Source organism: Sesamum indicum, linkage group LG8 (assembly GCF_000512975.1).
Source record: "Sesamum indicum cultivar Zhongzhi No. 13 linkage group LG8, S_indicum_v1.0, whole genome shotgun sequence".
NCBI lineage: Eukaryota > Viridiplantae > Streptophyta > Magnoliopsida > Lamiales > Pedaliaceae > Sesamum > Sesamum indicum.
The window spans coordinates 17510990-17525965 of record NC_026152.1 but is presented as its reverse complement, the minus strand read 5'-3'; the positions used below and the strand labels follow the sequence as shown (position 1 = coordinate 17525965).

Here is a 14976-nt window from a genome sequence, read left to right as displayed (position 1 = left end):
CAACCAGTAAGAAAGTAAGAAGCTACAATAATTTATGTTCATCTTCATTTTCCTGTGCATAACGCCTGAAAGGAGAGCATTGTATCGACTTCCAAGTTGTATAATGATGAGCTTTTTATCTGACAAATGTTCAGGGAACTCAGAACAGCTGGAATTCAAATATCCTCAAATGGGCTTCTGGATTTATTGGAGGAAAGGATCAGTCACAGAAAGAGAAAAGCAGTTCCTTGGTGATTCATCTTCTTCACTTCTCGCCCCAGCTTACATGCATTGAAGCACAATAGCGTTGGACTTCTCTATATGCTTTAGCATACATGAGATCTCATTCCTTCACACATTATTCGTTTAGCATAAATGTATGTGTTGACTGACAAACTTGTGATTTGTTTCTAGGAGCCTGGAAGTGGTGGTCGCCATGGGAAAAAAATTAATATATTTTCGGTCGCCTCTGGACACTTGTAAGTTCTTTATATCTGCACTAAACTAGTTTCTTGACTCTTTCATCAAATCATCTGAAACCTTCTATGGGATATAATGGATCACCAAGAATTGATATCCCTCAAGTACTTCCACTATGTGCCGTATATAAAGATAAAATGGCAGCTACAGGGAGTTATTCATGATTAATGCCTATAGGTACTTCTATCTTCATATCAATAGTTCGAAACTAATAAGAAAATTGACCTGCTCGCTCTGAAACTGAGGATCTCATGTTTCTTTATCCTGCAAGGCGTATATAAGTTCGATCCAACCGTGGGCAAGTTTCCTGTTCGCATATGCTTGAGTCGCTTTGTATTTCTATCTCTTTAACTATTTCGCGACCCTATTCCGCTGCAGGTACGAACGTTTCCTGAAAATTATGATTTTAAGTGTACTGAAAAACACCAATCGACCAGTCAAGTTTTGGTTCATAAAGAATTATCTTTCTCCTCAATTCAAGGTGTTATACTTTGCTCTTGACTTTTGTTTATTTTCCTCGTTTCACTTTGCTGTTTGGATTTGTCCCGTTTTAAATGATTTTTCCCTTCTTTGAGTATTGCATTTGTCGTCTATGGCTTCTCGGCAGGATGTAATCCCTCATATGGCTCATCAATATGGTTTTGAATATGAGTTGATCACCTATAAGTGGCCAACGTGGCTACACAAACAGAAGGAGAAGCAAAGGATCATATGGGCTTACAAAATCCTTTTCCTTGATGTCATCTTTCCTCTCGCGTTAGAGAAGGTACTTTTACATTGCAATATAATAACATTATGCTTCTTGAATGAACAGTATGCGTGAATTATTCCAGCCCTTGTGATAAAATATGTTATATAATAATGTTACTCGTGCAGGTTATATTCGTAGATGCGGACCAGATCGTGAGGGCAGACATGGGAGAACTTTATGACATGGATTTAAGAGGGCGACCCCTTGCCTATACTCCGTTCTGTGACAATAACAAAGAAATGGACGGCTATCGATTTTGGAAACAAGTACATCCCCCTCGATCGAACTATTTATTGATGATCCTTTCCCCTTTACTGTTGGAACTTAATGTCATAACTGGTTGATTTCAAACGTTGTTGAACAGGGATTCTGGAAAGATCATTTGCGAGGAAAACCATATCATATTAGGTACCTGCAGCTTTATGTAGACCTTCTTTTACAGATTCTGACATATGCTAATGCTATTCATAGAAAATGACTTTTATGAAATGTGGGATGCTTGTTTAGTGCTCTGTATGTTGTTGATCTGGTCAAATTTCGGGAGACAGCAGCTGGAGATCAATTAAGAGTACTTTATGAAACCCTGAGCAAAGATCCAAACAGTCTTGCGAATCTTGATCAGGCAAGTGGACAGTTTGTTCCGTCATTTTATGTTTCATTTTGTTGCCTGTCTTGTTGCCCGTTAGCAGCTGTGATCCTATGTTACAAAAAGTTGATGTTTGTTCATTGCTCTTGACTTGTAATGGAATGCTTTCAGGATCTTCCAAACTACGCCCAACACATGGTGCCCATCTTCTCCCTCCCACAAGAGTGGCTATGGTGCGAGTCGTGGTGTGGTAACACAACGAAACCCAAGGCAAAAACAATAGACCTCTGCAACAATCCCATGACAAAGGAGCCCAAGCTTCAGGTCAAAATTCGACTCTTAAACAATCCCACCCCCTGCCCCCCACCCCTCTGTATCATCGTTCTTATTATCTGCTGTTCTTTGTTTCATACTGTAGGGAGCTAAAAGAATAGTTGCAGAATGGCCAGATCTTGATTTTGAAGCGAGACGCTTCACGGCCAAAATCTTAGGCGAAAGCATCGAACCCCAAGAGCAGCCCCCACCTCCTCCCAAAATCGAGACCACAAGTGATAATTCATCAGAAGACGAGGAATCAAGAGCAGAATTGTGATTATTTGAAGAAAAATTAACGTGGAACAAACATGGAGATCGTGTTTCGCCTCAGACTGCAGAAAGAGCTTAATTTTATGAGCTTTTTTTTTCTTCTTCTTCTTCTTCTTTAGATTAGGATGATTGTCCTCTGGAAATGGGACACTGAATTTTGTCTGAAACAGGTTATAGAGAGGAAGGAGATAAAGAAAAATATTGATTCAGTTAGTAACCCTGAATTAAATGATTAGGACTTGGTAATTAAAATTTTATGATTATTGCTTCCCATTTATGATATTAAAAAGGTGAAGTGCAAATTGTTGAGCTCTGATCTTCAAGGTTCTGAATTCATGCGATTTTGATCATCTTTCCTGAACAAAAAATACACCAGTTCCACTTCATTACTCTCCATAAACAGGTAAATTATGTGATTTTTCACTAACTTTGGTCCACTATTTTTCAAGATATAAAATAATAATAATAATAATTCTATTAGTTATTAATCTTTGATTATGACCCAAAAATAAATATACTACATTAGGTTGTTAAACGTGTTTTTTGTTGGATAAAGTGAACAAATTATATATATATATATATATATATATATTTGAATAAAATCGATTACCATCATATTATAATCTCAATTATTGACATAATCAAATATACGAGTCTTTAATACCACATGTTTATATTTAATTAATAATTACTATCAATGTAAAATAATAGTTTATACATCGATTAAATTCGAACTCATAATTATGAGTTTCAATTTCGACAATAAAGTTAGACCTTATTAGTAACAAATTATAGACATGTTAATTGAATTTTAGGAATATTCCTTCCTGTTTATGATAATTATAATAATAACATGGGAAGTTGACCCGAAAAATGATGATATTGGTAGTGCAAATTTTGGAAGGGTGATCTCATCTCAAATGTTACACCTACTATACCTATTGCTGCTCTCCCCAATTCATTTTGTTTCAATTATGAAAAACATATCCATCATATTTTTTATTGTTACCTAATTTTCTGAATTGAATGTTAGTGTAATATCCATAGAAGCCAACTGATTAACATAATTTTTTTCTTTAACTATAATACATTATTCATTGAATAAATCAATTATGTTAAAAAGTGAAATCGTGAATATCATAATTGCAGGAGTTTGTTCTGAATTTATAGTGAAAGGCGTGTTTAACCAATCATTAAAAGCATGTGGGTTTCTGTTGTTGCTTTCAGTGTAGGAATTGCAGAGGGGGGTATTATTGGCAGGGAAGCATCCTTCATCCCCATCCCATCGTGCATTCACATTTCTCTCTACCTACTATATATATATATATATATATATATATATGTCTTCTTTTGGTTTTGGAGAGTAGATTCCAATTTTGGAGAAGGGGTGTATGTGTAATTTTTTTTGAAAAATATGAAGGATTTTATATATAATATTGACTTTTTTTGTGAGTGTATGTATAATTATTTAAAAAATATAAATAATTTATATAAATAAATAATGGGTGAGAGTAATGTAAATATAATTATTCCAAATTTATAATGTAACTGTACTAAGCCATCTACATGAAAACGATCTTTTGAGATAAAAGTCCAACTAAGAGTCCTCTCATCAAAATCAGTCAAATCAAAACCATTTATTTATTTATTTATTATTATTATAAATTAAATTCTCTGAGGAGTGGCCATACATTGACCAAAGAAGAAAAAACATATATACCCCATTTCATTCATTCCCTTCACACCTCATCAATTCTAAAATATTATTATTCTCAAATTTGCACCTCAAGTTTGAAATATTCTCTTTTTAGTCCCTGTGTGCATGGATGATGCACACCCTTCACACATGTGATCATTGAGACATAGAAATGGGTAGGTTCCAATTAAATGTGTGTGTCATTACCCACCCATAATTTGTTGCCACGTCAGCAACATTCCAAGATTCGTAATTTTCAACAAATCACAAGTCCTTTTGAATTTACGATGTGGATGGCAAAAAACCCTAAATTTTTTATTTTAAATGACTCTCGATTGAAATCACACACACGATCACTTATTGGGTATGCATAGTGTTTTGCTTTTTTCATTATTCTATCAGTATATTACTCTCTTTCAAAATTAAAAAATTTGATATGTTGAACGTTATGAATTGATGTATGAAATATTTTATATATGTGTGGACGTATAAATGTGAAATGAAATAGAAAAGGGAACATCACTCTAAAAAAGAGAATATGAATGTATTAATTAATTATGAAGACAAAAAAGAGAACAAAAGGAAAAAGGAAAATAATTAGCACAAGTAAATGATAAATAGGAAGGATGATTGGCATCGCATGGTGGTTTTAAGTAGGTAGTGATTGTGAATAGTAGAGACAAAGGAGGGGAGTGGGGACCCTCATCAGATGCACATGCACTCCCCCAACCATTTCTTTATTTTAATTTCTGCATTATTATTATCTCATATGAAATCAATCAATCCCAGGTGTTCCCACCATTGGCCCACACCACACTCTCTAGCTACCCACCCCCCCCTCCCCTCCTCTTGAAATGACCATTTTGCCCTTGTTGCTCTCTTCTCCACCACAACATTCATTAGCACTAGTTCTAGTACTTGCATAGCATACATACATAGATAGATAGATATGATGATAGCTAGATCTCTCATCATACCCCTCTTGCCTTCCTCTTTTCTTGCATCATTTTCATAACCCCCATTTAACCAACTACAGCTCTACCTACTTATATATATATATATATATATATATATAGAGAGAGAGAGAGAGAGATGGAAATGAAATTGGGGCATGAAAACTCAACAAGCTCAAACAAGAGTAGTAGTAGTAGTAGTAGTAAGAAGGAAATGGGAAGAAAAGGAGATGAGCATGATGAGAAGGTGGATGATCAAGAAGCAGCAAACTGCAGTTCATCAAGTGATCATGAGGATCTCAGTTTCAGGAATCTATCAAAGCTTATTGTTCCTCCACTCGGTGCTTCAGCCTACACTACCCCCAATCATTCCAAGGGAAGAATCATCTCTCCAATGGATTCTACATACAGGTACACACACACACATATACATACCCTCCTTCATACTAATTTTGGAGGGTGGGTGAGGGGTACTGTGGGGTACTGGTAGGTTATGATATATGTATTAATGTCTTGTACTTGTCTGCATGTATGTGTGCATGTTCAACTAGGTACATATATATATATGTATGCTCAAAAGTAGTATATTATTTGCATGTGTATGTATATACACACACTGACACACACACACATACATACAGCTATTGCTACGAATTATATGTACACGCATATCTACGTATCTACATGAATACAGGGTCCTATACACATAGTTGATGTGAGAATTGGGGGGTGGGCGGGTGCAGGTGCTGGGAGACAGTGATGGTAGTATTGGTGGCGTACTCAGCATGGGTATGCCCGTACGAGATCGCATTTCTGGGCTCAAATCCAACTACACCACTGTATACGGCAGACATCATCGTCGACGTATTCTTCGCGGTCGATATTGTCCTCACATTTTTCGTCGCCTACATCGATTCCACCACTCAATTATTGGTCCATGATCCCTCAAAAATTGCTAAGAGGTCACTTCTTTTCCTTTCATTTCCACTCAGTTTACCATTAATTAATTATTTTTTTTATAAGTATTTTTCTACGTACTTAGACAATTCATTGCTTTATTTTTATTTTTATTTCTTTTTTACTTTACAATGATTTTAACTTCATTTTTAAATCATCGCATAATTTGCTGATCCAACTAAAACCCTCAATTTGATTTTCTTTTTTTATCAAATTCAAATCTTTCGACTTAGAGGCTGTTTGGGTGAGTTTATAAGCTTTTTAAATTATCTTATAAAATGTTTGAGATCGTATAAATTGCTACAAAGTGTTTGATAATTTTTTTTGTGAAAAATATCTTAAAATTCTAAAAAAAAGATGTTCGAAACTTATAATAAGCTATTTAAAAAAAAATTACGGACTTATTTATAAGATCTTAAAGAATTTCTTCAAATTTACTACAAAAATTGTATTATTATATCTAATAAATTTTATAATCTTATTTATCCAAACACTTTATGAATTTATTTTTAAAATAAATTCTAAAAACATCTTATAAAATGTATGGATTTATAACATCTTTCAAATAAGTTTAGCCAAACACCCTCTATAACACACGTTATAAATTGTTCTGTCTCAAAGAAAAAATTTACGTTAAATCTAAAATTATGGTTTCGACTCCATAATAACGCATTATTTAAATTTTTTTAAATAATTTTAAATTCTTCAACTATAATTTAAAATTATATTTACCAAATATTAATAAAACATTTAATTTTTAATATGGAATTATTTAAAATTCTTTTTTTTTTTTTTCTCAAATTCAAATCCATCGATCTAAGCTTAAACAACACTCATGCCGAAAGAGGAAATGGATCCTTTAGATTAAAAAATTAGTGTAATGCCAAAATTAGAATAAGTGGTGGCAATTTCTTCCAAAGGGAAAATTTTAATATCATTAAATTAAAAATGGTGTGGTTAATTAGACGGCACGTGTCTCAACCACTCTTTGAAAATCACTAGAAAGTGGCATTAGGTCCATAATTATAAATTAATCCTTCATTAATTATTATAATACCAATTTCTTAATTATTTGCTCCCATATCCCTCAACAACTACATAATTATTTACCTAAAATTGGAAAAACTAATAGTCTAGTGTGCTTTTTCAACGCTAGTCTAATTCAGAATGAATAATGGACCCTCATGGATCAAAATAGATATAAAAACTACTCATATAAAATAATAATTTCTAATTCAGGCACAAAAATATCGTTCTTAAGTCAATTAAAAAGTGCAATCATCACAGACTCTGCATATATTATTGAAAATTATTAAAAAAAAATAGATTATATGTTTTAACTTTAATGATGAAAATTGAAAAGTAGGACACAAGTTATGATGATTTTATTTATTTATTATATGTATGATATAATTGTGGAGTGTGGTATTTCCTTTAAGAGAAGGGAAAAGGGAGTGATGCTATTCCCAAGTGTAGGTCAATATTCCCCTCTTTGCATCCAATCCAATAATTCTATTATGACATTGAAAGATTGGTAAATTGTATACTTCACTTTTTAGGGGTACCCTAGAGTCCCTTTTTTTTAAAAAAATAAAAATAATTTAATTTATTATTATATTATTTATTACAATCAAATTATAATATTATTATACTATATATCGATATTTTTAAATATTTAAAATTAAAATAAAAATAAAAAATTAAGACGCTACTATAAAAAGCAGAGTGCATCCTAAAAGTAAAGGAGATAAGCCTAATAAAAAGGTTTAAATGGTCCAACAAAAACAAAAGGGTGGCCTTCAAATGGACCACATTTCATGAAATAAGTGGAGGGGCGGGGCCCATACCTCCATTCCGACCACTGACATTAAGGTGTGGGGGGCAACAAATAGAAAAGATATATAATATTTTTTTTTCATAATTTTAATTAAAATCTGATGATGATGATGAGTATCATTTAATGTATGCGCCTATAAATAATTAAAAATGTTTTTTTAGATTAAAAAAAATAATCTTTACAAAAATAGTAGTTGGTTGTTAAGTTGGTATATGTACATTGTGTCGGGACGCCCGCATCAGGGGTTATGTTGCTCTGTTTTTTTATAGAAGTTTAAGAGATCCCGTTGTCTTTTCTTTTTTTATTAATATATTTTCACGAAAGAATAATAACAACATAATGCATGCAGGTACTTGTCTACGTGGTTTCTAATGGATGTTGCCTCAACCATACCATTCGAGCTGATAGCTTTCTTGATTTCCGGCAAACATCAGGCGGGCGTCTCCTACTCCGTCCTAGGAATGCTGAGGTTTTGGCGTCTCCGTCGTGTCAAGACTTTCTTCACCAGGTAATTAATTACTATTTATATACTGTAGAATGTTTGCAAATTGTCAACAACTGCTATAATTTATCGATTATGAGCAAAGTTGAAATTGGTCGCAAAACCAAAAGTGGACAGTGTTCTTTTCGGATTCCAAAGTATACTTTTCTTAAAGACAGTTGCAAGCAGGCTCTTATGGTACTAAAATCAAGACCATATATATATATATGATGATGATGATCTTACGTTTAAGTTTGAAGACATGATTGGCTAACAACTTGGGATATCATTGCAGGATCGAAAAGGACATAAGATTCAGCTACTTTTGGGTCAGATGTGCCAGACTCTTGTTTGTAAGCAACTCTTAACAAGGATGAAGGATCAGCTTAATTTGTCTTTCCTCGTACCATGCTCTTAAACTTTCTGCATATTTTTCAGGTAACATTACTACAAGTGCATTGTGCTGCCTGCCTGGCCTACTTGCTCGCCGTCCAATATCCAAACGAAGGGAACACGTGGATTGGATCCGCTATACCCAACTTCAAGGAGACAAGCCTCTTGATAAGATACATTTCGGCCCTATATTGGTCCATCACCACCATGACGACCGTTGGCTATGGAGATATACACGCTGTTAACGCCTTGGAGATGGGCTTCATTATCTTGTATATGCTCTTCAACTTAGGCTTAACGGCTTATATCATCGGTAACATGACTAACTTGGTCGTTGAGGGCACTCGACGAACCATGGAATTCGTAAGTCTTTTTCGGCATTCATGTGTTCAAATCCTTCCAGCGTGTGGGTGTAATAAGACATAACTGGATGTTGAACTACTGTTTTGTTTCTGGTCTGCAGAGGAACAGCATTGAGGCTGCATCGAGTTTCGTGTCACGTAACCGTTTGCCTCCGAGGTTGAAAGAGCAAATACTGGCTTACATGTGTCTTAGGTTCAAAGCTGAGAGCTTGAACCAGCAGCAGCTAATTGAACAGCTACCTAAGACAATATGTAAAAGCATACAGCAGCACTTGTTCTTGCCAACTGTTGAGAAGGTTTATCTTTTTAAGGGTGTCTCAAGGGAAATCCTGATGCTTCTTGTAAGAACACTTCCCCTTTCTGAGTTAAATGCACCCTCCATGTTATTAGAGGCCTAATGATTGAATCAAACGACCAGGTTGCGGACATGAAAGCGGAGTATATCCCTCCAAGAGAGGACGTTATCATACAGAACGAGGCACCAGACGACATCTACATAATCGTGTCTGGAGAAGTTGAGATGATAGACTGTGAGATGGAGAAAGAAAACATCGTTTGGGCTTTGAATACTGGCGACATGTTTGGAGAAGTGGGAGCCTTTTGTTGTATGCCTCAAAGCTTTACTTATCGAACCAAGACGCTGTCACAACTGCTCAGGCTGAAAACAAGTTCTCTAATCGAAGCAATGAAGACCAGACAAGAAGATAATGTAACCATGCTCAAGAACTTCCTTCAGGTTGCTGCAATCTCTGCTTAATATGGCTCTCTAGTTTACGTTTCCATTCGATGCTTCCTTAATTGGTGCTAACACTCTATAGATGTAATGGTTGCAGCATCATAAAAAGCTGAAGGATCTACGGCTGGGGGATTTGTTTCTTGAAGGCGGAGAAGAAGACGGTGATCCAAACATGTCAATAAACTTGCTCTCTGTTGCTGGTACCGGTAATGCTGCTTTTCTCAATGAGCTGCTAAAGGCTGGGCTCGACCCTGACGTTGGAGACTCTAAAGGAAGAACGCCATTGGTATGTTCTTCAAATAGTCGTCATCCCTATCAAGGCTGAAACATGATGTATCTGCTTCTATACTTATTACCAGTCTCGTAAATTCTAATGCTGTTTGCATGATATTTCAGCACATAGCAGCATCAAACGGGCACGAAGACTGCGTAGTAGTCCTTCTGAAGCATGCTTGTAGCTTACACCTGAGAGGTAAAACTCCCATCTTTATGTGCCGGTGTTGTGAACATTTTTCTGTTTTTTTTAATTCACTTTCTTCACTAGAGAACTAAGTGATATTTGATGATTTATTGTACAATCTGTGACAGATTTTAATGGCAACACGGCATTATGGGATGCTATAGCAGCAAAGCACCATTCCATATTCAAGATCTTGTACCATTGGGCTTCCATCTCCGATCCCTATGTTGCAGGGGACCTTCTCTGCATGGCAGCCAGAAGAAATGACTCAACGGTAATGAAAGAACTCTTGAAGCACGGTCTGTATGTGGATTCCAAGGATAGGCACGGGCTGACTGCCATCCAAGTCGCAACGGAGGAAAACCATATGGACATGGTGAAGTTTCTGCTGATGAATGGATCTGAAGTCAATGAAATAGTTAAAAACAAGATTTCTTCTGTTAACTTGAACGAAATGCTGCAAAAACGGGAGGTTGGACACCGTATAGTTGTGCCTGATATGTTGAATGAAAACGTTCTTGGAGTAAACGGAAACGACCAACAGAGAAACGGGGAGAGCACCAAAGGGTTAGTTCTTTCAAGAGTCAGCATATACAAAGGCCATCCTACGAACCGGAGAGAGAGTCGTTGCAGTGAGCCTGGAAGGTTGATCAGGTTGCCAGGTTCACTGGCTGAGCTCAAGGGAATTGCAGGTACTTCAACAATGAATCCTTAAATTCTTTTTCCAGAGTCTAGTACTCTTTCAACTGGGATTTACAAGATTCCAAGTCCTGATATATGTTTTTTTTTCCCATTTGAATGTCTTGGCAGGTCAAAAGTTTGGATTTGATGCTACAAATGCTCTATTGACTAACGAAGAAGGGGCTGAGATTGACTCCATTGAAGTGATAAGAGATAACGATAAGCTGTTTATAGTCGAGAATCCAGATTCCATTATGTAAGGAAACATGCTAAGAGTCGAGCATAGAAGACTTAGAAATAACGACACAACTTATATGTAAAAAGATAGACATGAGATAAACAAATGTATATGTACTGGAATTTTCTGCTTATACACGCACTCCCTTCTTTATCATTCTTCTGATGTTCCCCTTTATCATGAGAACTCGTATATAAGCATCCGGACATCCTGCTGGCTGCAAGAAGGGGGGGGAAATGAAGAACTGTACACCAATGCTAAAGTCATAACGATGTTAAAGAAACTCAGACAGAATTGATATAAGCAAGTAATGACAATCAGATCACATATGAAGCAATGATAACTGTCATGTAGGCTTAAAAAGTGTGTTTCATATAGGCTGCTGACTTTGAGTTTCTTAGGTCCAAGTTTATCAATCAAGTATGCGACAACGTCCGGAAGTGATGGAATTATTACACTCATTATGGAAAGTCAACGGATCCCATGATGAAATGAGGTACATTACAATGTACTCTCGGTGAAATTTGCTATGGTGATCAAAACTCGGATCAGTACGACAATGGCACCCAACGAGAGGTGGAAAATAACACAAAGAGAAAGAAAGCAGAAAACGCACTAGAAGCACGGAAGGGGGGAGAGAGCGAGAAGAAAAGTGAAATCCACCAAAATGGCTTATACAAATGGGAGTCCATATGCACCCCATCAAAGCATCACTTTGGTTGGTGAAAACTGAAATCTTTTGTTTTTTAGGTTTGCATGCAGTCCTCTGTGCTAGATTTGATTGACAGCAATAACCAATGTCTGAAGTTGAACCACATCAAACTCTAGCTAATGGTGTCCAATCCTTCCCATGTTTCTCCCATACTACTAAAGTATTTCCAGTCTTGATCAGACACAACATCGTTGGTACTAAGTTCCTTTTTTACCAGGATTTTCAAGCACTATTTTTAACCAAATGGGACCCAAAACCAGTTGCTTTTAGTGTATGTGGAGTCTGGAAATCATGCAGCAGAAACTCTCAGTGACTTAGCTGATTAATAGGCCTCAAGTTGCTAATCCCACTCACTACAGGTAAATGAGCAGGATTTATAGCATCTTTTGCTTTATTGCTAGACGATAATTTTGTATAGTAAAGCACGACTACATAAAATTAGTGCGCTTGTATGTGCTAGTGCAACAGGACTTCTAGAGCTTTACCAAATTAATCCTCAGCAAAAATAAGAGTTAATTGCAACAACCTCCACTTAAAGTTGTATAATTACACAGACCGTTCAGTATCCCGTTTGAGAGTTTTTCAAAATCACTTCTTTATACATACAGATGGAGTATCATTTTAACCTTCAAATTTCAAGAAAGAATAGTGGGCTATTTTTATTTTCTTTATAGCTAAACTTGGGAGTGGAAGCAGCAATATCTATATCCATTTAATGACAGGGGGTGAAAAAAGCTGAGAAATATGCCTAAAATAGCATGGTGAAGATGCTGCAGAGGAAAGCATTTGGGAAAAAAGAAATCTCAATCTAAGGAACCTTATCATTACCTTCCCTTAAATAACCAAACTAAAGGTAAATATGATATACAAAAAGGGATTACATAGGCCCAAAAAGGTGAAGAAGCCAAAGCGCACTCAATTTCTAAGAGAACCAAATCAAAACTGAACAATGAGAAGAAGAATCTCAGTCAAACTAGTTCAACTTTTGCAGCTCAAAAACCAGTTTCTTGGCTTCACGGAATAAAGAGCCAGAAGGTGTTCATAATTACATCACACCCCACAACCCAAAACTAGAGAAAAGAAAAGCAAAAGGAGGAAAACCAAGAACCAAAGAAAAGAAAGATTGCATTTTTACCCATGTTTTATTGTTTTTTACTCAAGAAAAGTGTGTTTTCACTTGTTTTGTTATGTTTTACGAAATGGGCTTACACGAATTTTAACCAATCAATTTTGAGTTTGAGTATCGAATAGTTTGGTTTATTTTTTTATTTTTATTTTATTTTATTCTCTTTCTCATGCTCATTAAATAATGCTAATGGAAGATTCTCAATCATCCCTTCCACTCTAAAGGAAACAGACATAATTGCTCCCAACAAACATATTCTTTTTTTGCATTTGGAAACCTGCGCTCTTGAAATATTTCAAACTTAGACTGCATTTTGCAGTATAAGAGGAACTGACTCTATATCTCCCCTTTCTTCTCCACTGCATTCTTTCATATATAATTCACAAAAAGAAAAAGAATTATTCATCTCCATCACCTTTTCCTGCTAACACAATATCCCATCTCTTCCATCCCATGATGAGTCATTCTTCCTCCACCACTTCTGTCAGTGGTTTTTACAGTTTTTTGGCCCAAGAACTTGACAATCTTGATCATCTCTTTCTTTCTCAGAACTTCATGTCGATCAAGTTCCTTCAACATGTACTCTCATCCCTCCGATCTTTCCATTCCCAGTTAACCCTCTTGGTTCAAAAGTTGAACTTGCCTGTTGGAGAGAAATGGCTTGATGAATACATGGATGAAAGCTCCAGGCTATGGGAAGCTTGCCATGTGCTGAAATCAGGGGTGTCTTCCATGGAAAACTACTATTCATCTGGTGCAAATATACTATCTTCGCTTGATGATCGTCGCGTTTTAAACTCTCAAGTTTCCCGCCAGGTTAGTTGTTTGCAGGGCAGTAGTGTTAGTTCTTCACATTCTTGAAAGATTACAGGATTCTGCTTATGTTCTTGATGCTCGTCGGACAGGTTATTCGGGCGATCAGTGGCTGCCAGAGGGAAATGATAGCGCTTCAAGAGGAGAATAAGAGCATAGCAGAAACAAGAGTGCAGAATCTGTGTCTGAGGTTTGATGATAATGTGTTAACAGAATCAAAGTTCAACAAGTACAATGGTTTTAGAGGAGTCCTGTATGCAATGAGGAAAGTCAGCACATTGCTTCTAGTGATTTTACTTAGTGGGCTTGTGTATTTTTGGCCGGAGACCAGCTTTTTCCAGGGGCGATATGAAGGGGACTCGTTATCCGGCTCAGCCTTCATGGTTTCATCTGCTACATTGCATCAAAGAGTGTCAAACGCGATGAATCGTCTGGAATGTCAGCCAGGAATCCTTCTTCATGAGTTGCAACAGGCAAGGACTGCGATGGACGAGCTGAGAACAGACATGGAAAGCACCATGGAATACGAAACGGAGATCGATATTCATGATAAAGTTGAAAACTTGAAGAGCTGTTTTGGAGTTTTGCAGTGTGGGGCAGAGAGCATAATTGGGCAGCTTGATGATTTCTTTGATGAAATAGTTGAAGGTAGGAAGAAGCTTTTGGACATGTGTTCTCATAGGTAGGGACAGACATAGACAAGAAACAGGAAAGAGATGTGAGTTTGACTGTATAAGAGATCAGATGATGGAGCAGTAGTAGTTCTTCTAGTTGTGATTATATATGTTGTCTCAATTTCTGCCCCTTTGGCTTTTTCTTTTGGAACCATTTTCAGTTGTTATCCTGTTGAAGCTTTGAGTACAAGTATTCTAAGAGGAACACATGGAAGAAAATATTTTAAGGGAAAAGAATGTGATTCTTGCTTTCAAGAAAAGGAGCTGGCACTATATTACTATCTTAAGAGTGGAAACAAGAAGAATATGTTGGACAATGATAGCTTCAACAGAAAGCAAAATTTCCTGCAAAAAAGAACAGATGCTGCTAAGCATGTTTTCTGCATATAAAATAGTTCATCTTCTTGTTCTGCAATGATTCTCAAAATCTAAAAATACCATATGAAACTACTTTAGCCCTGGAAACAGATACTGTA

General features: G+C 36.1%; 3 protein-coding genes across 3 annotated transcripts in view; all 3 read left to right on the top strand.

Annotated features, from left to right (window-relative positions):
* The window catches only part of LOC105169128 (UDP-glucose:glycoprotein glucosyltransferase), a 19246-nt gene extending 16563 nt beyond the window's left edge, over window positions 1–2683 (top strand). The window contains exons 28-37 of the mRNA XM_020696073.1: window positions 1–6; window positions 135–230; window positions 394–458; window positions 838–940; window positions 1067–1225; window positions 1336–1476; window positions 1575–1618; window positions 1718–1832; window positions 1968–2120; window positions 2215–2683. The exon at window positions 1–6 is cut by the window's left edge and continues 311 nt beyond it. Coding sequence (XP_020551732.1) covers window positions 1–6; window positions 135–230; window positions 394–458; window positions 838–940; window positions 1067–1225; window positions 1336–1476; window positions 1575–1618; window positions 1718–1832; window positions 1968–2120; window positions 2215–2388 — 1056 coding nt within the window. The 3' untranslated portion in view covers window positions 2389–2683. The remainder of the gene's footprint in view (window positions 7–134; window positions 231–393; window positions 459–837; window positions 941–1066; window positions 1226–1335; window positions 1477–1574; window positions 1619–1717; window positions 1833–1967; window positions 2121–2214) is intronic.
* On the top strand, window positions 5026–11331 carry LOC105169127 (potassium channel AKT2/3). The gene is made up of 11 exons (XM_011089429.2): window positions 5026–5441; window positions 5774–5992; window positions 8174–8332; window positions 8601–8658; window positions 8744–9061; window positions 9162–9401; window positions 9479–9796; window positions 9894–10082; window positions 10193–10268; window positions 10385–10948; window positions 11067–11331. Exons 1-11 carry the CDS (start codon window positions 5170–5172, stop codon window positions 11195–11197), a joined length of 2544 nt encoding a protein of 847 aa, XP_011087731.1. The 5' UTR covers window positions 5026–5169; the 3' UTR covers window positions 11198–11331.
* LOC105169126 lies at window positions 13231–14574 on the top strand. The gene is made up of 2 exons (XM_011089428.2): window positions 13231–13829; window positions 13919–14574. Exons 1-2 carry the CDS (start codon window positions 13467–13469, stop codon window positions 14510–14512), a joined length of 957 nt encoding a protein of 318 aa, XP_011087730.1. The 5' UTR covers window positions 13231–13466; the 3' UTR covers window positions 14513–14574.